We start from the raw sequence: 26864 nt of genomic DNA, 5'->3' as shown, positions 1-26864 counted from the left end.
CATTGTTTATACTGTGTACGGTGAGTATTCTTAAAAATTGTCTGTACCCTTTCCAATATGTATGTGTAAGATATCTGCTTACCAAAGAGTTAGATATTACCTTGAAACTTCATTGAGGAATGATTTTCATCTGCATCCTTTATATTTGGCTCAGACTGGCTTCTTATGACATATTTCTGAGCGTCACCTTTGTCTAAGCGATCAAGGTAGGTACTGGATAGAGAACGTCTGATGCTACTGGGTCTAGAGGATATCTTGGAAGTAACTCCACCATAAACACTTTTCCTACCACTTGCTTTAGGCTTTTCCAGGGAAGCTGTTTCCTTCTGGCTCGATCCAGCAAGAGTTGACTTCTTTGGAACAATATGCGAAGCAACTGGAGTCTTCTGAGGATTATTGATCATCACCTTCGATGGGGTTTTAGGATGACTTACATTTACTTTATGCGCAGCAGGAACTGAAGTTGATCGAGATTGTCGGGCATTTGAAGGGCCAGGTTTATTCGTGTTAGGATCCAAAGTGCTTTCTGCATTTACAGCATTGAGAGACAGGGATGGTATATTAAGCCCTATCAAAGGGTTAGCTTTCTCCATACGCAGCCTGCTTGCCAAGGTATGTCTTATGATAAGAGGCTTAACTTTTCCTTTCACGACACTGTTGGGTTTTGGACCTGTAATGGACAAATATATTATTAGAAATTAACAGCAATAATAAATTTGAAGCATAAATAAAGTTTTATCAATAATAATGAAACAAGAAAAGTGGACATTAGTAAATGTAACGTTCAAGGCCTCAAATTAGAAAGATTTGTCATCGTGATCATTGGAATTATGAATTTACTCATTCATGACAAATATTTCAAGTTCCCTAAGGGCCGGTTTCATCAACGTGGGTTAAACCCTAACCCCGAGTTACACAGTTTTAACTGAGTTTGACTATTCATTCCGTTTCATCAAGGAGGGTTATTTTTAACTCTAGGTTAAGACCGGAGTTAAGTTAACCCCTCCTTTCACCAGGGTTAAACTGTTTATTCGAAGTCAAGAGCAAAATGGCCACCGTGAATCATGCGTTTGATGCAGAGTTACTTTATTTAGATTTGTTAAATTAAGTTCCTAAGAGAAATAGGCCTATAACAAGTGGTAAAGACTTTGAAAATCTGTATGAGGAACAATTTCTGAAGAGATAGACTGTAAAAAACCATCGTCAGTAAATTCGTCGGTGAAGTTCGCAAAAGGTTAGAATACACAGATGATCGAAACAAACTTGGGCTTGCGAACTAAACTACAAACTACGTTGACCGTAATAGTAGCAACAGCGGTATTACACAATATTGTTGTGGAGACTCGAGATGAACTTCTCCCACGGGACTTGACTCTGCATGAGTATCTCACAGGAAGGAGAAGGAACAGGAATGCTGGAATTGAGAATGATGACATTCTTCACATTGATAACGACAGCACTGCAATGGCATATAAGAATGCAGTTGCACAACACCACTTCAATAATACAACACTTATGAACATTATACTGTGTATTACGTAGTGGTTATACAGAAATGCACTCTGAAATTAAACTGTGTATTTATTTTCGTGTGTGTTATTGCTGTGAAGGTGTGCCTACTTCCAGAAAACAACTCTTGGCACAGGGAAGCGAAAATTTTTATAGAACTATTTTACTTGTTTCGTAGATCGCACTGTCCGTGGGCTATTAAATTCCCCTGTTATTCTTTCCCAAATATCTTCCTTTTCATTTAATTTTATACCGTCAATCTTCTTGCATTCTATAATGCTTCGGTATTCGGTGGCTAATTCAATAAGTAATGCTTTTTCTAAAGCAGAAAAATTTGTGCCACTATTTCCTTCTGCACTTCTTCCATTTTTCGATCACGAAAGAATATCTACGACGGACCTGAGGAAGAAAACGAAATACCGCGCAAGAAATGATCAAAAGAACCATGCAAGAAGTGTGTTCATGATCTCTGATTTTTAGTCACTGCCTCCTTGATTAGTAGGGCAGCTGTTTCCTGATGAGAGGGTTAATGCGGTGTTAGTTAACCCTCTGCCCAAATAGCTTGGTGAAATGCGTGACTCGTAAGAATGAGTTAAAATATTAACCCTAACTAGACCAGTAACAGTGTCGATAATGTTGCCAAGAAAAGATCAAATGCTGTAAGTTTTGTTCGTTCATTTGAATTAAATAACAACACTCCACAAATTTCAAGAGTTTCTTCCGTCATTGCTTTCCAGTAGAAACATTGAATAAACATTTGCTTTTAAATTTAACAACGGGCAATTATTGCTAGTCTATTCTAAAAATTTACAAAATATTACAAACACCGCTATTAAAAACAGCCCTTGTATTGGTGCATCCCTTCATCCTTTCCAAGATAACGAACGTCGCCCCCTGTCCTCTCTACAATGTGTGGATTACAGTTTGTCAGCTGGGAGCAGAATTCATGCTCATGATTACAATTCAAATGTCCATAATTAAGTGAGCTATATTTCACAAACTGATTAAACAATTCATGGATGGTGAATTGAGAAAGTACACCACGTTTCTAACTGAGTCTATGTGCAGTGAAGAACACGAAACGACCGAGCAAGTTGGTCGTGTGTTGAGAGTCGCGCAGCTTTGAGCTTGCCTTCGGAAGATAGTGGCTTCACTGTCGGCAGCCCTAACGATGGTTTTCCATGCTTTCCCATTTTCACACCAGGCAAATGCTGGGACTGCACCTTAATTAACAACACAGCTGATACCTTTCTAAACTTAGCCCTTTCCCATCCTAACACAGCCGATACCTTTCTAAACATAGACCTTTCCCACCCTTCTATTGCCAAAAACCTTCTGACGTGTTAGTGCAACGTTTAACAAGTAGAGAAAAAAAAAAAAGAAATTTACAAACTTTCTATTTCAGTTCTAAATAATGAAAAATTACACATTCTTTGAAATTGTTCGTATTTCACTGGAAATGCAGGCTATCGTAATATACACTTACAGCAGTAATTTGCAATAAGAAAACTGACCGTAACGATTTTCAATTAACATGCAATGTAAAGGAAAGTGAAAAAGAATGCCGTAAAACTTATGCTTATTTCTTCCACCGTGTATATCGTGGTTGCAATATTTTGATGCCTCTACGATGTTTACATAAAGAAATATGTCAAAATACAGTAAATGTATTTTATTGTTTTGCTTTAACCCAATTTTTTTATATTACCAGCATTTATGGTTTTCTCGCATTCATCATAATTTTCTCCCTCCCATTTAAAAATGATGTATTGAGGTTTTACTGTACATTTTGAATTTGTAGACGTATGAAAATATCACAACTGTGATAAATGCGATGAAAATAAAGAGCAAGCATTTAGAGATTTTTTCCACTTTTCTTCATGTCATCATAAATGCAGCTATTTAAGACTAGTTCTATTATTGCAAATTAATCCTATTCTGCATTTTCAGAGAAATATGAGTGATTTTGAAAAAGCATATCATTTTCTTTAAACCTAAAAAACACAACCACCCCACACAATCAGTTTCATTGTTTATCATGCAGTCACCCAACAAGTGTTCAGTTGACATACTGTAAACAACAAAATTGAGAGTGTATAACAGTGAAATGTTGCTTCCAAAACTTCAACACCAGTCATAAAAGGAGAAATGTAGTATAGCAATAATAATACTCTGGATACTTATTGACACTGAGGTCATGGCATGGAAGGGGTTAAGGGAGGTATGAATACCTAACATTCAGGCCATTTGTAATATATTAGATTGTTGGTAGTCAAATCTAAACAAGAATGCTATATTTGAATGGAAATTGTGAAAAAGGTGCTTCTTCAATGTAAAACTATACATATGCATGCAAATGCATATAAGGAACATACATTTTGTGAGAGCAATAGTCTATCAGTTGCCTAGTAAGCAAGGACGACCGTAAAATTATGTGGCTTATACAGTGGACAGGCCCAAATAATATAAAGTGCCTGTATTAGAAAGTACCCGTGCTGATACAAATAGTTTAAGATATTGGTTAATAGGTGAAGGTGACCCCCCCCCCCCAAAAAAAAAAAACCAGTGCCTCAGATGAACCCTAGGAAGATAAGCTACCATGAACACATCATGAATGAAGTGCCACGTAGCTTGCACAAAATTGTTGCCATAAGAAGACCACAATTTGTAGGCGATGTTCTGTGGATGGATAATGGAAAGATCTCAGAAACGGAACTGATATGGATATCTTCAGGAGGATACAGAAGAAGAGGAAGGCCACAAAAAACAGGTTATAAACATCTGTGAAGGACATGAGAATGGCTTTGCTCATCAATACACAAGATAAGTTCATCACCAGCACTTTTCTCCGAAAGGAACAAGTCTGATGTTGACAGGGATAATAGCGAGGACAATTATGACTGATGACAGCTTGCTGTCATCAGAGCAATAATAGCTTATGCTTCATGTCATTACTTTCCAGGTTTGGAGGACCTGGATGATTTGGGTTACTAGCGCCCAACTAGAAACTATGCCAAAAGGCCTGCCATTTCTGAAGGTCAGATCTGGCTGCTAACATCATTAAAATAAAGCCTACAAGCCTGGAAAGTAATTTCTTCCATGCAACAGACAAGTTTAGTGTCCTCAGTCACTGAAGATTTGAACTCTATATCCAAGTTGCACATTCAGTCAAAACATTTGTCAATTTCCATTTTAATCATTACTCTCAAATTCACATGCACCTTAGAAGCATTCAGGTCACATAAATGATTACCAATTTGGAGCTAGTTTTTCTGTCCCTTTCAGCTCACCCATATGAAAAGAAGCAGTCTTCTCCCCGAACACTCTAAAAGGACACCTTAAAAATTAGGCGTAGCGGAATATGGAATTAAAAAAAAATAGATACAGGAATTTTACTCACCATCCACGTTCGGAGCTTTCTTTGGAATAGTTTCCTTTATTTCCTTGGATGCCATTGACACAGTCCCATGTCGGGCAGGTCGTAGTCTTGAAGCTGAAATGGTTCTGCTAGGGAGCTTTGGGGGAACTGTGGCAGATCTAGCAGCAAAGGTGTGCATAGTTGACCTGCGCTCTTCAATATTAAGTGCCTTCTGAGGAGGCTTTCTGGGAGTTTTTAGAGCTTCAGGCCTTGGGCGAAACTCGTGAACCGTTGAACGACGAGTTGCAGGGTCGACAGTTTTTGGAGCTGATTTTTCCTTGATCTTTTTAGAGATGGAGGCATGATTTTCCCCATTCAAAGCAGGTACAGTACCAAACACGGCACTGGAATATCCTCCATGGCCCGTCTTCTTCATCAACCTGGACATTAGACGAGCTTGACGTTCAGCTCGCCATTGTTGCACCATGCTTCTGAAACAGGATTGTACTTTCATAAGCACAAACCAAATATTCAGCAGTACCTTGGTTCAAAGAAATAGGGTTTGAGACAATACAAATAACATCCCTTGAAGAATGAGGATCATGGTACTTGAATTAGGGCATGCAGAGTAAAACCTGGTTAACAAAGACAGGTGGTCATGTTACACAAAATATACCGTGCAAGTATTCTTACGGCAATGCATCTGTGAAGAATCCTAAAATTTGCAATTTTCACCCTTTCACCTTAGGATTTTGATAATTTTATGTCAGTATCACTATGATCAGGGGCATATTTTCCTTGCATGGAAGGCATTCATTGCATGCATTATGATAGTGCAAAGAATTGTCTGAGTTTGATTTTAGGTCGTTTCAAGTCAAATATTAATTTCATCTTGCAGAAGTTCCGCGCAACAGTACTAGTTCCGTTGCTTGACTTGCGTGTGGTGCTGGTGTAGCCTCGCCATCTCTTCCACTCTAGAAAGATAGAGAGAGCATATGGAGAAGTTAAGGAAGTAAGGTATTCAATCTTAAAATTGCATTCGGTGGCAGACTTAGTTCTGAAACCCTCCGAATTATGATGCTGCAATTGAAACTGGGTCAGACTTGGTCACCACACATGTGCTAACCTCTGCCATCCGTTAGCAATGTGGAGAAAGCCAGCACGTCCAAGTTTACAGCGCATGGGACCCACGGAATTACCCCCTAGCGAAAACCCTTCGTGGCGAAATTGACCAATGCCATTGGAGTGATTTACCTCCCTCCTGTGCTTGAATAGTGACTGACTATAAGTTCATTCACCGTGTGCTGTTCCTGTGCTATTCCTTGTGCTCAGTGTTTTATTCTGTTTTGTGCACTGTGGTATTAACTATGGACGAGTCAAAAACGGATATAATTGTAAATCTGTTTGAAAAGCCGTTTACAACCCGTTCGTTTGATAAAAAGATTCAAATAGTTAAAGCTGGGAGACCTCTCCCTTCCCTCGCAAATTTAAAAGCAGACAACAAGAATTGTGTTCGCCAGTTCAATACAGAAACTTGCTCTGCAGCTCTGAGTCACTGAACAAATTATTGGCCTTGCTGATTGTTGTTCAAAATTCCCCCTGGAACAGCAAGAAACGTGGATATGCAGATCTAAACAATCTGCACACTGCTATTGCAAGGCATGAGATATCAGATTGTCATATCCACGCATGGAAAACCTTATGTATCTTTGGTAAAACTACGATAGATTTGCAGTTGGATAAGCAGAAGCAGGAAAATGTTCTTAGGTACAATGAAGCCATTAAGAAATATGGGAAAATTCTGAAATGGCTGACTGAAGTGGGCACAATGAGGCTACTGAAACCAACAACAGAGCAGATTACATTGAACTAATTAAACTGTTAGCAGTATTTGATGAAAAGTTAGATGTCATATCACAAAAGCGAGTGTATTTACAGGACTTTCTCCACTAATACAGAACAATTTAATTCAAAGCATCTGTACTGTAATGACCGCTGAATAAAGATTCAGGTTGGGGAAGCTAAATTCGTAGGAATTATGATCAATGTTTCGAATTTTTCACAGTTGTCTATTGTCCTGCGGGAACTGGGATAACATTACAATCAATGAGGCAAGAGTGTACTTTGCGAAGTTAATGGAATTGCAGTTCAATTTTATTCTGAATGTTTTTAATGAAATATTTTCATTGATGTTACATAAAACATCCTTCAATCTTAGACCCTAGACATTGCATTTTGCACCAGAGAAGTGAAATCCTTACAAACTACAGTATAATGCGACAGTGGATTTGCTAATGTCTAGGACAGAACAGAAGAGAAATTTGATCCACAAAGAAAGAGAAGAAAGGAAGAAACTTCATTTTCAGTTAAAGATGACTATAGGAGGGTTTACCTGGAAATACATATTATATGAGTAGTACAGTTAACATATCTCTTACCGAGCTCGATAGCTGCAGTCGCTTAAGTGCGGGCAGTATCCAGTAATCGGGAGATAGTGGGTTCGAGCCCCACTGTCGGCAGCCCTGAAGATGGTTTTTCGTGGTTTCCCATTTTCACACCAGGCAAATGCCGGGGCTGTACCTTAATTAAGGCCACGGCCGCTTCCTTCCACTTCCTAGGCCTTTCCTATACCATCGTCGCCAAAGACCTATCTGTGTCGGTGTGACGTAAAACAAATAGCAAATAAACATCTCTCTTCTGTTCTTTAGGAGATCTGTCCTTCATTAAAATGCTTGATTGTAAGAATTTTATTTTTATGACAACCTCCTGAAGAGCAATTCAGTAAATTGATTGAAGTCTATGGAAAATATTTTGATATAGTACCCTTTGTATGATGATGATGATGATGATGGAGTACGACTTACATCCGAATTGAAGGCGATTTTCACTTCTATACACTTCAAAGATAAGACTGTGGCTCAAATAAAGAAATTCTATTGACCAGTGGTCTCCACAGCAGTCTTCTCAAGCTTTATAAATTGTGCACATTGATTACAACTATTCCTGCTTCATCATCATCATCATCAGTAGAACGCTCTTGCTTGGCCCTGAAGCAAATAAAATATTTCGTCAGCAATTCTCAAAGTTGTCTCTCTGCATTAAGAATGATGTTTATAGAAAAGGATCTTCTTGTTGAGATGAAAGCACGCGAGGACTCCTACAGCGACATCACAAAGGAATTCTGCAAAAAAGAGTCGCAGGGTCAACTTAACCTACATGTAATTAGGGTGAGTAGAATTGAAATTTACTTAATACATTGTGCTGCAGCATGGTTACTAGCTGCCTGCCTCAGTGGATATTCCAGGATACGCCACTGAATATGATACAACATACAAAGTTTCCAAGTTTCTATCAACAATAGTTTTTGAGATATTAACAAATTTAACAAAATTTTAAAGTCATTTTGATGTATTTACAAAATGCTCCTCAGGCCAACTAGCTCACCAGATCTGGCTGAAAATTTTATCTCAGTTTTAAAATACTAATATAAAAGAAGTAATGTGCGGGTTTTGACAAATTTTAGACTAAAAGAAAAAAAAATTCACATTGGCATAACTCAATTTTTACACACAGGTCAAAAAAAATTAGGGGAACAGGTTTTGTAACATCTTGTATGTAAAGGTTAATTTGGTAGATCGGGTTCCAGTGATCGTATAGCATACCTTGAGACCTTAGCTACTCAGGGTATATCAAATCGAAGTTATACTCTATCTGTAGGCGTAGCCATGCATTAAACTGTTAGGCGACCCCTCAAAACGAAGTGAATGGCGGTGCGTCCATGTATCGTCGTGAGGTACACAGACTACTGCAGTAATTTGAGCACATTGTACGTAAACCAGCACATCACATGGGACATCTTAACAAGGTTCAAGTCGCAAGGGCAGTCACTTTCATCCAGGAAGGATGGACTTTTCGTCATGTTGCTGTGATTCCCAATGTCTCTCCGTAAGTTATTCAACACTTGTGGAATCACTACAATGAGACAAGCCGGTTCACAACAAGGAGAGTTGGACCAGGTCGTGGACATCCCACAAGATGACCGATATCTGACCATCAGTGCGGTGTCATTCAGCAACTGCCAGAGAACTGCAACAATACCTCAGGATGGTCACCGGAGTCACGGTGCCTGACCAAACAGTAAGGAAAAGGTTAAGAGAAGTGTCCTTATGACCCAGATGTCCTGTTTGAGTGCCCCCTTGCAACATCGCGCAGCTCGCCTTCTGTTTGACCGTACCCACTAGGGTTAGGCACTATGTCCCTGTTTCGGCACACTGTGCCGGTGCACAGTTATGTTCCGCTGTCCCAGATCACCGAGTGTCAATTGTTCCGAAACATTCTCAAGCGAGACGGAGACACTGTCTCATTGTCGTGTCAGTAGCGCCACTATGCACTGCCCTTCGCCTACTACCTGAACTGTGCAGTGGGCACACGGGACTGTAACTGCGCAGTGTATAGAGAACTTCGAGAGGCAACATTACGTGATCCGCGCCAGCAGGAATGTGCCTGTACGAAATGTGCTGTATGCCTGTATGTAGTTATGGCCACATCCAGCATAAAGCTGCATGGAACGTGAACGAACAGTCGAAACACTGAAATTTGCACCCAATAATCACGTTTAAAGGCAGCTTTCAGGTTAAGATTTTCCCGGTCAATATGAAATACACATAACACGGTTACAATGGCAGTGCAGGTGTTTAAAAGTAACTGATTCAATAATATTTTTACCAGTTGAATGTATTGGCCTGTATTGTGAGTAATTAGGGCCAGGATAAAACTTCACGGCACATGAGAAAGCAGTCGGAACTCTGAATGAAATACTCACCCAAAAAAAATCATGTCTAAATTTTCTTTTTTAGCATAAGAATGTTTTCATTCATTCTGAAATACACCTGTCACGATTACACTGGCAGTACAGGTGTTTACAAATGTCACAATGTTGTTTTCACCAACTAAAAGTATACTCCCACAGTTGAAGAAACATTTGTCAGTGCTCTATTCACGTACACAATATACAAGCGGAATACGAAAATAAAAACTGTGGGATGTTTTAAGTTTGTAATGTCTTGTCATTGTGCCGGTTGAAGGTCCCTTTGCAGACAAAATAGAACAAATTGCTTTTCACTCTGTCCGGTTTTCTTCTAGTAAAATAGTCCTGAATAGGACTCCGATGCGACATTATGTAAAGTTTACCATCTTTCGCACGATTTAATTACTTTCATGCTGTTATGCTCTTTGCACTTCGAATTCCTTCCCTCTTAACTTCCATTTACCTTCTTTAATATCTTGAAAATTTCCCTCAACACTTTCTCGGGAATTTACGTTAAAAATTAATTTGGACCTTAAGGAAACTTTTAAGCCCAAGAAAAATATAGATCATCGCTTAGGAATTAAAAATATAACTGGATGAAAACATTGTTGTACTTTCGTGCTGTTATGCTCTCTGCACTTCGAATTCCTTCCCTCTCAACTTCCATTTACTTTCTTTAATATCTCGAAAATTTCCCTCAACACTTTCTCGGGAATTGACGTTAAAAATTAATTTGGACTTAAGGAAACTTTTAAGCCCAAGAAAAATACAGGTCATCGCTTCGGAATTAAAGATATAACTGGATGAAAAAATGTTTACACTCCAGCACAGGGCGGCACACAGCCGGTAGCAACAGTCAGGCACAGCCAAGGCCAACTAATCTATCTAGATGGTTATGAATTTCATGTTTTTGGTCCGTATTGAACAATATATAAGTAATAATAATAATAATAATAACTTAAATGTTTCCACCTTTTCAATACAATATATTCACAAAATTACAAAATTATACGGTACTAGTTTCGACCCATCTAGGGGTCATCATCAGCCGTATTGGAGCAAAGATCAATACGGCTGATGATGACCCCTAGATGGGTCGAAACTAGTACCGTATAATTTTGTGAATATATTGTATTGAAAAGGTGGAAACATTTAAATTATTATTATTACTTAATCTATCTAGTGCGGCCTTCAGACAGCACGTTCGGTACAGGCACATTCCGGCTGACGCGGAGCATGTCATGTTGCCTCTCGGAAGTTCTCTCTACGACGCAGTTAAAGTCCTGTGCCCCGACACTGTACCGAAACACTCCGCCTCAAGCTCCTAATGTTGCGGAACAACTGAATGTTCTGGTCTGCCCAACCCTAGTACCCACGTCAACTGGCAACTTCGCCAATGAAGACCTGTGTTGTTTAGAGATAAGTCCAGATTTCCCCTGACACAGCTCGATGGACATCAATATGTATGCAGACGCCATGATGAGCAGTACATGCCAGACGTCCAGGAAGGCGACTGATTTGGACAAGGTTACGTGATGGTGTGGGGTGGCATCAGAATTGATGGCAGTACGGATCTTGTCGTCGCACGTGGTAAACTTACTACTGCGGGGTATATCGAGCAGATACTACTACAGCATGTGTTGGTGGCTGCATACGGGGCTGGCTCTGAATTTGTACTCGTGCACGACAATGCCAGGGCTCATGGAGTGGCATCACCAGAGCTGTCTTGCAAGAACTGGACATTAAAGAGATGGAACGGCCAGCAGCGAGTCCAGACTTTAATCACATTGATCATGTGTGGGATAGGCTTGACAAAATTGTTCGTGGGCCTCCTGTTCCACCACAGACTCTCTAAGACCTCAAACAGGCTCTCACTGAAGAATGGGACCCGATACCGCAATGTGACCGCCGTCGACTTATATGGAGCATGCTAAGTAGGTACCAAGCTCTAATAAATGCTCGTGGAGAACATACACCATACTGAAGCTCTCCAAATGTGATAAAAATCCACCCTGGAGGACTTACCACTTTGTTTTCGACCCTATTTCGACATTTCCGTTTGTGTTCTGAAAACGAACGTGGCTATCGATGTTCTTTTGTATACTTCAACGGTAAAGAATAAAGGTTTAGTTGGTAATATATCTTTTATCATGTGGTAACAACCTACAGTACTACTGTTTAGAAATGTAAACCCCATTTTATACATGACAAAACAAACATATGAGGTATCACATATCAACACTTTAGAAATGAAGGATCCATTTTAATAAGGTATTACATACTAGTATTTTTAGTAATGAAGGATATATTTTTAATTAACCCTTTAATTAAGCTTTTCCTATGTTTACTCCAATGGACTTTTTTAAAAAAAAGTAGAATACCCCAAACATTAATACAAAGTGAAATTACGTCTTATTGACATCACAATAACCAATAAGCTGTGATATACTTCTACAACAAAATATGTATATTATGTATATTTTTTACCATTTTAGTAAGATATTTGTTAATGTTTTAATCATATGAATCAATCATATTGAATGTAATATTATCAATACCAGATGTAAGTGTAGAACCCATTATATGAACAAAAAGCTTAGACACAGTGAGCCAATATACCTCATACAATAGCACGTTAAGGAACTAAGATGTACCCACTAGTACTTTAATGACATAGCTTTCAACACTTGATTTAATTTAAATAGTCACCAAATGTAACCTTTCATTTGTGATGTTTTTATAAATTCTTTTTTTGTGTGTCAACTGAAGATGATCCCCGAGGGATTGAAACCAGTATTGACCAATTTACTAATTTAGAGTAAATAAACTAATGTATTGATAAGGTGGAGATTTTAGACTTTATATCATTCAGTAAATTCACGGAGGCTTGCAGACTGAGCGCTGAAAGGCATAACTGTCTATAATGATGATGTACGTATGTATGTTACATTTAGAAATACTGCCTTTCCATGAAAAATAGCCAGTTTAACTCAAATACATTCGTAAGTTTGTTAAAGAAGAGTGTAGAATGTTTATATGTACAACTTATAGCTCTTTATAGCCTAGAAGTCATGTGTTCACTGCAGAAAATCTGAGGTTATCGCATATTGGACCCCCACCCCCCTACTTTTTTTTGCCTGAAAAAAAAGTTCTGATACGCGAGTAAATACGGTAAATAGGCTCTGTCCTCAGTCCAACTTTTTTCAACATTAATGTGTCTCGGTCTCCGAAAAGTTCGTTTCTACTTCCCAACTTCATCAGGAGAGGCACATGTCCGATTTCAAACAGTTTCACTTCCACTGAACAAGATACGATTATTCTAAAGGTCGTTAAAAAGAGGGTCCTACTCAATATTCTAGAGAATTGTTTCATTCATCTGAAACACTGATTCAAACTACAACCTAAATGAAATCTGAAAAGCCAAATACTGTATATGACATAATTATCCATATGTAGAGTAAGTACAAACTTTTAGCGAACAGAAGTTCCAACTCCCTCACCAATGTTCCACCACCCTTCTATTCCCCACACCACCCTCTTACCCTGATCCTTACTTCTGCCGCTAGCCTCGGCTCTCACATTGCATTCAGTGTCGTGCAGCTTCCATAGTTTACAGACACATTAGATGCTGTGTATCAGAGGGCAAGTCTCGTTCAGCTTCAAGTTATGTTTTTCTTTCTATTTCATTTATGTTCATCTCATTCAGCAGTAGTTCCTTTCTCAATTCTATGTCTTTTTCAGACATCTACTACATACTTGATCCGCTTGACAATTACAAAGGTTTTTTCACGAGACCAACGGTCCACCAATCTAAGTTGTAAATGTTCTTCTCAGCCAGTCAATAAGCATGTAAAAATCATATTCTTTAAATCATCTAGGAACCAACTTATTTCCACTCACACTAACCGTTTTACAATCAGGTCAAAAAACTAATTGATATCAGATAAGAACCAGGAAACATTGAGTGAAAGGACAATGTTTTAATGTTCATAATTAACAAAAAAAAAAAACTTGAGAATTTTAAACTGTCTCCCATCAATTCTTTAGATTTATTGTATTCTAGTGTTCATATATGATTTTAAATGTTTGTTGAACTCTTCAATTCCTTACGAGAGATTCAAACAGTTAGGACAAGCTACATCTTAACTTCGCGCTAATCGCCTAATAATAATAATAATAATCATCATCATCATCTGGAGCAGTTTCCAACCTCAGGGCGGGTCTGCTTGGATTTTCTGTCCATTCACCACTTCTCCTCTCTCACCATTGTCCAGTTCCCTCTGCTTGCCTTGATGCTCTTCTTTACACCTTTCAAACATGTCCCTTGGTCTTCCTCTGGGGCTCCTTCCTTTCAACTCCATTTCTAACATCTTTCTTTGTATCCTATCTTCTCCTATTCTCTTAAGATGTCCATACCATTGCAGCCTTGATTTTTTTTAATCTTTTCCTGTAGGGGTACATCATTTACCATTTCCCGAACTCTCACATTTCGTATTTTGTTCATTCTCATTAAACCTACGACACTAATCACTGTTGCAATTATAAGAACCCAAGGAATAGATGGACAATGCTTTACTAGCTTTCATCCTTAGTGACATCAACCCAAGATTTCTATGTGCTAAATCTTCATACCTTAGCGTTTTATGCTCGATTATTTTGATATTGTATCGATTATGGCTGGTGATGATCTCACAAAGAGGTCGAAACTAGTACCATTAACGAATACTATATGAATAAAACGGTCATGTCATTATGAAGTGTATTAAATAGGGGGACCCACTCCTACTTTAGTAACTTGTGAACAATGGTCAATATGGATCAAAATGAAATTTATCACAAAATAGAATTCCACTTTCATTCCTAGATAGCAGCACAATCAGAAAGTTGAAACTGGTAGGGAGGTGATCTAGATGGCACCACTTAGGAAGACCTGCACTAAAGTAGCTGAGGTTGTTCGGTAATGATTATTATTAGTATTGAGTCGAGTATTTTGTACCTGTTAAAAATAATGTCGCCATTTGATTTTCATGCACTGTTTTAAAACATGAATTTCAACATGACTACTCCATCCTTCATTTATCATCATTAGTAATTACTACACACACTTAAAATTCAGCACAGTGTCATTCTCTTTACACATTTTCAATATCCCACGTCGTTCCATCTTAAGCGATGGGTTGGTGAACAAGGCTTCTCCACCAGTTCCGGTCTCTGAACTTCTCTCCTTCTTCAATGCTTTCCAAAGTATGTCCTCGCTGTTCAATGTCAATCTTCACCACGTCCTTGTACCTGAGTCTTAGTCGCCCTCATGGTCTTTTGTTTTCAAGTTTTAGATTATACATTTGTTTCTGTAATCTGTTATCTCCCATGCATCGCATATGTCCATACCATTTCAGTCGCTGCAGTTATTCTGTCCTGCAGCCTTACAAATTGAGCCTGCTTGCGGATTTCCTCGTTATGGACTGTATCCCTCCGTGTTTTACCGATCATGCTACGTACAAATCTCATTTCTGCTGCCTGGATTCTACTAACATCTTTATTTCTCATGGTCCATGTTTCGCAACCATACGTCAGGATTGGTACTTAATAGGTTTCATAAACAACTCTTACATTTTGTTGGTATTTTCTTGTTCCATATTATGTCTTTATTTGTAGAAGTTGCTACCTGTCTGAATTCTGTCGGAAATTTCCTTGTCTGTAGAACCAGCATCAGAGATAACACTTCCAAGATATTTGAATTGATGGTTCATCTGTAGTTGTTTTCCTCTACACATAAGCTATGGAAATAACTGCTATCTTTCATAGCTGAGCCTGCTGTCGATGTCTGTCGAGTAATTATATTGCATTCTGCAATTCATCCAATTGAGCAATTTTAAATATCACTAAGACAATTTATGTTCAAAATGTATCCACTTAGAGGGGACGTATTCCTCTGAAAATTTTAAGGAAAAAAACTGGGGTGCAACCACTATCAGTGGTGTTCATTATGTGAATAAATACGGTATGTACCACATAAAATGTGACATTGACACATTGGACCCTCCTTACTTTTTGTAGCAAGAGAACAAGAATCCTAATATGCAAGTAAATTTGGCATATATTCCTTTGCAAACAGTGAACACTTCTTCAGATTAACCTTGCTTACAAATTTAGTTTCTTGTAAGAGTTTTGGCACCATACCCATTCTTCTAAATACCCTCGAAACAGTCCCAACATGAACTTGCTCAACTAGTCCTTCAATTGTGTGCTGTACTCTCCTGTTCAGTAATCACTGGAGATTTTCTTCACATGATTCACTCTTTCGCTCTGCTCCCTTAGACTCAGTTTTGATGATCTACCAGTACTGGGATTATTCAGTCTTGCGTGGAACGCTTTTTACTGCTTAATGATTTTGAATATTGTTGTACTTGAGTTCTATTAGTGAATCTGAAATTTTGGCAGAAGTTTTGCCCTTAAATAAATGAACTGCATTTACAGCAGTCACCCAGATCAATTGTTTGTCCAGTCTTTTCTTATATTATTTCAAGTAATTTTGGAAATTTTTGGAACTCTGGGGAAGTCACTGCTTCCTTCCAACCTATTTTCACTGTACCTGATACTGTACAAGTAATGACAAAGTACAAACTCTCTCAATAGAAAGGATAACGTGTAGTGAGCTACAAACCCATGGCAGTTCCAATATATATGTTCTATGAGCGAGCAGTCATATGAAAAACAATCTAATGTGTCCAGTGGGAAGTGATTTTTAGAATATCATCCTAGATAATTGTAGGGTAGGAGGGGAAGAATAAATATTCAAAATTAAACACATCAGTGTTTCTCAATCTAGGGGGAATATAACCATTATAGTCCTGTCCGTGTAAGGCCGTACCCTAAGGGTGCAACCTTACCCTTTCTCCCCTGTAATATTAAGGTAGTGATTTATAGTTACTTTTCTTGCTGTTGGGTATTTTGCAGTTCTTTTTCAGTGTCGGTAACTGTACAGTTTAGGGACCCTACTTGCCGATACAACGTCTTACATTTACCGTTAATCTGGCACGTTGGCAACACTCAATCACTGTTCTAGCTTGAATTGCGTGTTGCCACAGCATTGCTATTAAAGTCACTAGTGTAGTGATACATCTGCGAGTATATTTAAAGCATATTTTCTTTTTCTGTGGGATTGTAAATCTATTTGGCTAATACTAGGCAAGTAGAATTGTGGCATGTTCGAATAATGCATTTAATATCATAGTTTGTGTGAAATGAACACACTTTATTAATTACGTTCCTATTTCGTCCCATACTTATACGAACAGAATTCGATTGGGATGTCTAAGAAGGAAGAAAAATCTGCAAGAACTCCTCCGAAAAGCAAACCAAGGTTACGTCCTTTACAAACATCAGGTCAAAAAAAAAAATGCTTGTACATTGCTACGAGCAATTGAGACACGAAGACGACAAAGAAGGTATCGGTCGTTGTGAAACGGACCTAATGGCAAGAGTTTCATTATTAACTGGGGTAAGAGTCCGTTTTTATCTTGTTTCTATGAAAAGTTTCTGATATAATGACAATCAGTTGAAATGGAGCAGTATTTCATTCTGAACCTAACCTAACCATATCATGTAGGCCTATAGCATGTCTTGTGTCGACTTTGATACGGTTTGTGGACTAAATGCTTTGTGTATTTCTGTTGACTTACGACATATGTGTGTATATAATATATTCCCTTGTGTGTATTCTTACAGCGTAGCTTTGGTTTAGTCCGAAAAGTAATAGGAAATTTCAAGAAGGGAGTTGAATTTTCTACCCCAGGTAAATGCCGGAAGCGTGAACATCCAGTGACCGGCATAGACAGTTTTTCTATGGAAGCGATAGCAAGGTTTATTTATGACAAATTACATAAAGGTAAGGTAACTTCACAAGGAATCTATTGCAACATTATTTATAGAAATTGGCAAGCAGGTGAGATAACCTCCCAGAAATGTTTTGTGCATGTATTCACATACAGCTCTCTTGAGCCCATTGTAACTCTCTTTTTTCTCCCCACAGGAGAAGTTGTAACCGTAAGAAAGGTTTTCGACCACATGAAAGCAAATAATGACACTTATTTATACAAGGGCTCAGAAACATCATTAAGAAGAATTTTGAAGGCCATGGGATTTGTAGGGAGTAAAGGGGATCTCTATGCGTATGTTAGAGAAAATGAAGACATTTGTTTTTAAGAGGTCCTGTTTTCTGAGGGAATACATGCGTAATACAGGTGATAAACCAAAACCTGTTGTTTTCTTGGATGAGACTTGGATTTTTATGAATTTGTGAATATACATGTTATATATTAACTTTATATAAAAATCTTAGAATAATTTATCTTCATCAGGTGTTTTTGGTTTCAAATGTGCATTTCTCTTTCAGGGTTACCCACACACTCCTGGAATAAACCACCCAAATCTGGACATGATGTTCAAGGAGTAATTCGTCGACCTGTGTCTGAGGGAGGAAGACTGGTTATTGTTCATGCTGGAACGAAAGATGGCTTTGTACCTGGTATGTTCTTACATTATTTTACTTCATTTTATTATAGTGAGGTGATCTCTCTTTACATAGTTATGAGGGTATTTAGGTTTTGTAGTACGTATGTAAAGGGGGAGGGCACATAAGTCTCTGATAAGATCCCAACTTGAGTACAGTTCCTGCATGTGGGACCCTCACTAGGATTACTTGATTTGAGAAGTGGAAAAATTCAAAAGAAAGAAGCACGATTTGTTGTGGGTGATTTCTGACAAGAGAGTAGCGTTACAAAAATTTTGTCGAGTTCGGGCTGGGAAGACTTGGGTGAAAGGATACGAGTTACTGGACCGAGCTGTCGGTGAAGAAGTAGTGTGGAATGACATTGGTAGACGAATACGTTTCAGTGCTATTTTAAAAGTAGGTAAGATCACAGTACAATGATAAAGTTGAGGATGAAAATTGGGGCAAATATTTGTTTTTTTTAAGAAGGGAGTTAGGGATTGGAGTAATTTACCAAATTCTTTGCAATTATTGAAGAAAAGACTAGGCCTATCCCTGAAACTACATCTGCCACCTGGGCAACTGTCCTACGTGCAGATCAGTGGTGACTGATTGATTGAAATTGACTGGCACTAGATCGGAAGTGGCATTATAACTTACCGCTCATTGGGTTCTGTATGTGGCTTTTGATTTTGACTCAAATTTTAATGCCAAATTATAGTTGAATCAATTTTAACATTGCAAACAATTTTTAGCCAAATTTTCAAATTGTAAAAACTGTGTTTTGGACGTCAATGTGTTTTAGAATTAAGACTTACTCCATTTTAACATTGCAAATCATATTGTCATAATTTTTAATGTGTATATTATTTTTGTGTTTTAAATATTGTTATCACTGAAATTAGATTTACATTCAATGTAATGAAATTTGTAACAACAATCCAAATATGACAAACCTTGAGGCAATTGTATAGGCTGATGATGCTTGTGAATAAAAGCGAAACATGTCCCCGGTAAATTAGTGTTGTAACATTACAACTTAACAACACAAACTGTAATTTGTATTGAAAAGGTGGATCAAAACAACCAACAAATTGTTAGTATATCAAATCAGTGGTTTTCGGTGGATCACAACCAAACCTATCCCTACCAGTGGTTTTCGGAAGAATACAATGGTTTTGTCACAAGCCAATGCAGACTCTTGAATCAATGTGTGAAAATGGAAAAGTGCAGATAACACTCTTCAGTAATGGCAATCTCGAAGTCCTTAGTCTTTTTAGCGTTGTCACTCAGCTGAAATGTCACTTTAGAGGTAATTGTAAAAAGTCCTATATACAAGCTCTACAGATACATAGTACATTACCAATTCCATCTCGATAGCTATGAGACGCACACTGCATAGCGGTTTCGCTCTATAGATAAATCATATTATAGTGAAAAAATTTGTTTTAAAATAAACATCTGTCCGGCATTAAGATCCAGAAGGAAAATACTTTCATTGGAATTCTTATTTATGTGTTCACCACCATAGTAGGTTTAAATAAAGCGTATAAATGCTTCGTAAGACCCATTCTCGAATATGGATCTGCATGCTGGGAGCCGTACAGGATGGGTTTAATAAATTCCCTAGAAAAAGTTCAAAGAAGAGCGATGCGTTTTGTAACTGGGAATAGGAGGAATACCATTAATCAGGAAAGTCTTGAATCTAGAAGAACTAGAACTCGCCTGTGTGGTCTTTATAAGAAGTAGCCTATACGGGAAGGGCTGCTTGGAGTAGTATTAGGAATAGGTTGGAATTTCTCTCATACTTATTGAGAAATTATCATAAGCATAAAATTAGGGCCAGAAACCAGCATACGGACGTGGGCAAGTTTTCCTTTGTCAACAGGACCATAAGGGATTGGAATAAATTACATGCAGCAATCTTTGATAGATTCCCTTCCGGTATCAAGTCATTTAAGAAGACCATTAGTGCTTGTGTAAAGTTAAAAGTAAAAGTTGTAAATTACGGACACTGAATTTGAGATTTTCTGCTTGGTTTCGATTGTGAAACTGAGGAGGTTCTTTCTTGTGGTATTCTCTTTCCAGGTAATTGCTTGCTGTACTCATGTTTTTGTAATTGTTGTTGTTGTTCTTGGGTAATTAACAATGTTTTTAACTTTACTTTATTATCACTTGTAGTGTTAAGCTAGTAGTAAGGTCAACGTATAATATTGTAAGCCGTATTGTTAAGCACTGTAAATACTTAAGTTGAGTGTGAATTTGTATATGATGTTGCTGGATTTAGAATATTAAACTAGCAGTAATTCTTGTAATATTTTCCTTCCATATACTGTATCTGCTTGTTGTACTTTTGTTCTTTGCTTGTTTGTTTGTTGTTGGGTAATTATGTTAACTTTACTTTATTAGTACATTACTGTAAGTGACCACTGCCACCGGGATATTTCCCATTTGCAATTTATTATTATTATTATTATTATTATATTAATAATAATAATAATAATAACAACAACAACAACATGAGTGACAGGGGTTTAACGTAATTTGGAAGGAATGTTTTGCGTATGATAAATGAGTACTAGGTCAAAGGCGGTCATGCGTAGAGCTAACCACTCCACCCCACCAAGTGCCAACGTTATGGATAGTAGAAGCCTTTACCTTCCACCCTTCCAATGGCTTTCATGGTTTGTACGGAGATGACTTTGCTTTTTGAATATTAGTATTCATGCTTATTATGTTCGTTTATTCATACCCCTGCTTTGTAATTCAGTGACAATGGAATGGCTCTTGATGTTGTAAATTATATTTATATTTAGTTGTATTTATTACCTTTTTCCTTATTGCACACTTCTGTTATTATTATTACTACTACATATCACTTAACATGTAAATAAACTAATATTTAATACAGTAAATAATGCTTATCTCTTTGGATTCATTTTTTCGTTGCATATTCTTTTTACTATGACAACATGACTTCTTTATGATATAAATAAATATAAAATAAAAGTATTTTTCCCAAACATATTTGTTACATGTGCACCAATCAGAGAACCAACTAGGGAAGTACCTTTTACAAAGGTGCATAATGTTCTTGCATACACGTATAACTGAAGATCCATATACAGGTAAGTGGGTCGCCCATGTGGTAGGCCTATTATGTGTCATACGAAACTGAGTGAACTGGCTGTGCAGTTTGATCACATTGCTGTGAGCTTGGTTTCGGGAGATGGTGATGGATTCAAACCTCCACAGTCGGCAGGTCTGAAGTTTTTTTTCCGCCCCTCATTTTCATTTCAGGCTAGTGCTGTGTCTGTACGCTTATTTACAATTTAAATCCTAGCCCTCTTTCCTATTCCATTCTTGCCTCACAACATGTCTTCATGTGATTTAAGCCAATATATATGTAAAAATCTGGTAATGTTGTTTGACTCATAGTGCTCCTGTACATTGGTTTCCGTAATGCTGTAAGCTTGAGATACACCAACTTGTAAGCTGAAAATATGTTTAAAATGCCAAATGCCGAAAACCGTAAAAGTACTTAGTGGGATGTAAAGCAGTTAGCATTAATATTAAAAGGAAGGACAGATATGTCCTATGTGGTAAGTCCTTGAACTTGCAGAAATCGCAATGAGTTATACAATCTATATTCCCTCCTCCCTCCCTTTAAGAATGCAGTTATAGTAATGCGTACATCAGAATAAAGGCAGGAAATGTTTAAAATTAATTTAAGCGAGTGAAGGAGAGAATGTATGACTAGCTCAGGTTGGCGGATTCGAGTCCGGCGGTATTTGAAAGGGCTCAAATACACCAGCCTCATGTCTAGATCTACCGGTACATAAAGAACTCTTGCGGGACGAAATACTGGCACCTCGGTGTATATGAAAACCATAGAAGTAGTTAGTAGAACTAGTAACATTATTATTAATACTGCAGTGAGAAATAAATTGCATCGTTTAACCTGCCCCTCTTTTCAAGAATATGGTTATAGTACGCCCACTGTTCATCACCATAAAAACAGAAATATGCAACATTAATTTGAGTGAGGTAGTGTGTTTATTTCCTTAATTCCTCATTGAGCGTGGAAACTGACCTTGATTTAGTTCATTCACTAGGTTAGGGGAACATTCATTACCGATACGTACACTGAAGTTACTTTGTTATGTTTATGTCTGGTGATTTTAATACCTAACTAGGCAGGTTGGCAGCAGTGATCAGCCATTACAAAAATGAGAAAAAAAGATAATCCGGCGGCGATATTTACATTTTAGTGTATTGCCTTACGTGCCTATTACTATACTTAAGATCGAACAACTCTCAGTTCCAGATCCACATCAGCTGCACAATCTACTGGATTAATGCCAAGATGAGAAAAAGTACTATAAATAATCAGAGAGAAACTAACCTGCATTACTACAAAAGGACAAGCTTCGTTTGATTCAAACTAAAATAGTAACTTACTGCAACTTCTCTTTATCTTGACTCTCTTGCACACGTCTAGTTCTGGGCTGAGAATTCTCCTCAGGTGGGTGATGAATCTGTTTTGAAACTTCAGTTTTCTTAACCTGGGGTTTATCCTTACTCAGCAAGTTCTTTTTTTGTCCAGGTTTCACTACTAAGGCAGGTCTGAAAGTCAAGCAAAACTTATTACAATTATGATTAAACCTGTAGTACCTCACATTTCACCTTTAGGTCTAGGCAAATATTTAATAAAAGCAGCTAAAAGCCCTCAGAAGCAAGAAGGAATTAGTATTGACAAGACAAATAGTATCTTCTTTACATGAATGTTTGTATTCAAATTTTTTTTTCCAAGTTCTTATCTAATAATGCAGAATCTTCTTAGTCAAAAGCCAACAGATTATTTCCTCCTTTGCATTTTCCAGTAGTGGAAACAGATTTCAAATAAAAAGCCCCATACATCACCACTATACACTAATAACTTTCAGCATCTAGTTTCCAAGCCTCTGAATTAAGAAAGCACCCCTACCATCCTCGATTTACAACTAGTTCTGTGCCTTTGTTTAGTTCTACAACTCTTATATTTAACACGTTCCCTGCTGTGCAAGTCACATGTGACTCGTACAGCACTAAAATGGGGTGCTGGACAAAATACACATTTTATTCCTATGCTGCTATGGTGATAACTTTGCGTAACAGTACGACAGCGAGTCACAAGTGGTATCTATGTTGTTCTATGGCATAGGGGAGAGTGGGGCAGTTTCATACAGTTTTAATTTTCCCACCTTTAAGGGTAGAGTGTGCCACCTTTTTTATTCTTATTAACTCCTTTTGACTTCATCTACTTCCTGTGCAAGTTGTAGCATCATAGCATCTGTTGACGAGAAGCTGTGCTGAAAAGTTTAATTTTGGTGATTTTTTAAAAAATCTTCATACTGTGAAATAGTTAGGTAAGTCTTTTGATTCACTGTGTTTGATTCTGAAACAAGTTTCACATCATACTACAGTCTTCACTGCAACTTATGTATAAGTTACAGTAGTCTCCATAACTTATGAAAAGCCACATGGCAAGATTAGTAAAATAACTGCCTATGGGGCACTTTCATACAATGGTTTGGGGAACTTCCATACACCCCCGTATATCTATTTTTAAAGCCAAAAGGATATAATTGGGGCTCCTAGGCCTAGTGGCTGGATTGCAGGAACATCTTTTCTTGAAATCATCAAGCATCTCCAAAAGATATGCAAGTCTTCTAAGGATGATACCGTACTTGTCTTGTTCGACAAATTCGGTCCATTTAAGACCAGATGCAGGCAAGCATTTAATACATGGATCTATGAAAATCCAGGAAGGACCATATCAATTTATAACATACCATAACTGACAAATGTACCATTCAGTCAGTCATTTTTCAAGATCAACATTGTGTCTTCATTCAGGAAGACTGGACTTTGGTCTCCAAATCGTTTTGTCTTTACTGACAAAGACTTTGCTGCATCTTTGACAACAGATCTCCCAAGCCCTCCACAGGATTGCACAAAAATTTCTACATCTTCAGATCCTGCCCATCATGAGGAAGATTTAATGGGATCATCTGCACCTTCAGGGCAAGAAAGTCATGTCCAAGAACCATCCAGTAACATACCCACTTCCACGCCAACACCCAATTCCAAGGCAACCCTCAAAAACCTACAATTACCCCCAGAATATATCCACCCTTACCCCAAAGCAAATCCTATAACACTTAAAGACACTGGATGAGCTAAAGGAAAGTCAAGAATTCTGACTACCACCACTCCTGAAAAAGAAAGATTGGAGAAAATGATGCTTAAGAATAAAACGAAAAGAAAGCCAAACAAGATGACATCCTCGAATCTCCCTAGACGAAAATTGTTTAAATCTGGCAAGGAATCTGTAGGCTTCACTTCTTCAAGCAGTGAAGAAAGTGTTGCTGTAACAAGTGGTGAAAGTGAACTTGAGTTTAGTGACCAAGCTGTTGACTTACCGCTGCTTGATAAAAGCAGTGATATTGAGCTTAATGACTTGTGTTCTGGTTGAGTTTGCAAGAAATACTCTGTTTGTCAAGTTGATGAGAAAATGAATGATTCAGAGTTTCTAAAACTTTTCACGTACAAATTATAAAAAGAAATTTGTTTTCCATGAAAAGAAAGATGTCAGTGAAATTTCTTGGGCTGATGTTTACACTAAACTTCCACAGCCTACCATGGTTGGAGGTACAGCTCGAGCAATTTCCTTAACTTTTTCTGTAGATCTGACTGAATTCAATTTAGGATAGGCTAGTGGTGGTTTTGTATGTATAAAAGCATGTTTTGTCAATATTGTAGAACATGTATGAAAGTGCCCCTGCAATGTATGATACTGCCCCATATTGGGGTACTTTCATACAAATTACATGTTTATAAATATTTTTAAATTGTTTTATAGGAATTAACTAAATGAGTAATTACGTAAGTCCAACTTGTTTCTAATATAACAATGTTTGTGTAACACTTGTTTTTAGCCATTTAGATTCCAAAATACAGCCACTAAATCCTCTTAAGTCTTAATAGGTAGAATGTGTATGACACTGCCCCACTCTCCCCTAGGTGTATGTTTAACAACTACCTTACACCACGAGGCATGGGTAACTCGTGATGCATGGATGTAATACAGCTTTTACTATTTGCTATACAAGTCACCAGTGCCTCGCATTTTTACTTGATGTCACGCTAAACTGAGGTGGACAATAGGAGCTATACATTGTTGATCGAGTATTATCATGCTGTAGCTGTCATTGTAGGCTGGCGGACGTCTGTTGTGACAGCGTGTGAATAACCTTGTCATATTACATGTTATAAATCTCATTTTTGGTGCGTATTGAAAATTTACAGTTCAACGACAATAAAGGTGTTTAAATTTAATCCACCTATTCAATAGTTTTATTTTCACTTATAGTGGTTACATAAACAGTATCAGTTAAATGGGACATGTTTTGCCCTCAATTAAGGGCATCTTCAGCCTAAAAACAATCATCAAGAGTACAACTATTAAATGTGGAAGCTAAAAGTTTAGCCAGTTATTAAAATTCGGGACATAAAAATGTGAAAAATGATACAATATATAAAGATGCTAATGGAAACACTGTCAATGATTAAACTATAATCTTGTCGGAGACTAAAACTTCTTCCATTAAAATTCTAATTAAAACAGTTCATTTAAAATGTTAGTGGAATACCAAAGTGGAAATATTATAAAGCCAACGACATGAGGGCGTGAACACAAGCATAAACATGATTGTCAAATACAATATGTCCAAGGCCGCTGATGAAATTCATGAGCATAAAGTGAGACAGAAGCATCAGTTGAAAAATTGTAGAAGTGGCCCTTAGCACTGGTAGGTAATACTTTTGGCTGAAACCTTGTCAGGAAATGTCAGTAGATACTGAAATAATGTTTTCTGTAAGAGAAGGAAAAGATGAATTAAGAAGTTGAACATAAGGAGAGAATTCGGATTCCATAATTTGAAACAGATGAGGACTTACATGTTAGTTGAAAGTTGTTATCTATTATCTACTGTTGTGTTGGTTGCTGCCCTTCTGTTGGCCCTGAGTCTCATGTTGCAACTGTGCTGCAGAGGCGGCAGTGAACTCGGAGGGGAAGGAATAGGGGAGTGTGGAAGGGAGGAGAGGATGAGTGGAGTCTGACAGTGTTTATGTAACCACTATAAGTGAAAATAAAAGTATTGAATAGGTGGATTAAATTAAAACACCTTTATTGTTGTTAACCTTGTCATCGCGTGAAGTAACTACAGGATATAGATTAGGGCATTTTTTCTACGCAGCATCACGATAAGAACGTTACTTATATACAGATTTCATCATCTTATTCTCACCTATAAGCATAGAAAGCTAAGGAGTTTGTGTGAATTCTTTCATATGAAACGTAGATTAGCAGACTTCCAGCTACCCAAAGAGTGTTCCGGTTCGGACTCTTCACAACAAGCCAGGAGATCTTGATTAGAGAAACCATCAGAGGAGTCAGATATTGAGGATCTTTCAGGAGATGAAGATATCCAATGTAGTGATATTGAGGATCCCAATTTTTCATTGTCAATTTCATCATCTTCACCAGTGTCCTCTGGAACTGACACAGATATACACGATTGCCACAGTGAAAGTGACAGTGAACAAGTTATCAATTAAATCAGACTGCAGTTGGTGTGATATAACCAGGAATGATT

The 26864-nt window shown here is 37.7% G+C and overlaps 1 protein-coding gene across 1 annotated transcript in view; it reads right to left on the bottom strand.

Moving 5' to 3' along the window:
• The window catches only part of LOC136884556 (uncharacterized), a 92866-nt gene that overhangs the window by 45425 nt on the left and 20577 nt on the right, over positions 1 to 26864 (bottom strand). The window contains exons 3-5 of the mRNA XM_067156812.2: positions 22627 to 22791; positions 4910 to 5358; positions 101 to 670 (exon numbers count right to left, since the gene is read on the bottom strand). Coding sequence (XP_067012913.2) covers positions 101 to 670; positions 4910 to 5358; positions 22627 to 22791 — 1184 coding nt within the window. The remainder of the gene's footprint in view (positions 1 to 100; positions 671 to 4909; positions 5359 to 22626; positions 22792 to 26864) is intronic.

This window comes from Anabrus simplex, chromosome 12, assembly GCF_040414725.1.
Source record: "Anabrus simplex isolate iqAnaSimp1 chromosome 12, ASM4041472v1, whole genome shotgun sequence".
In the NCBI taxonomy this organism is placed as follows: domain Eukaryota; kingdom Metazoa; phylum Arthropoda; class Insecta; order Orthoptera; family Tettigoniidae; genus Anabrus; species Anabrus simplex.
Note: the sequence above shows the minus strand (reverse complement) of the source record. Positions and strands in the feature narration are given on the sequence as shown.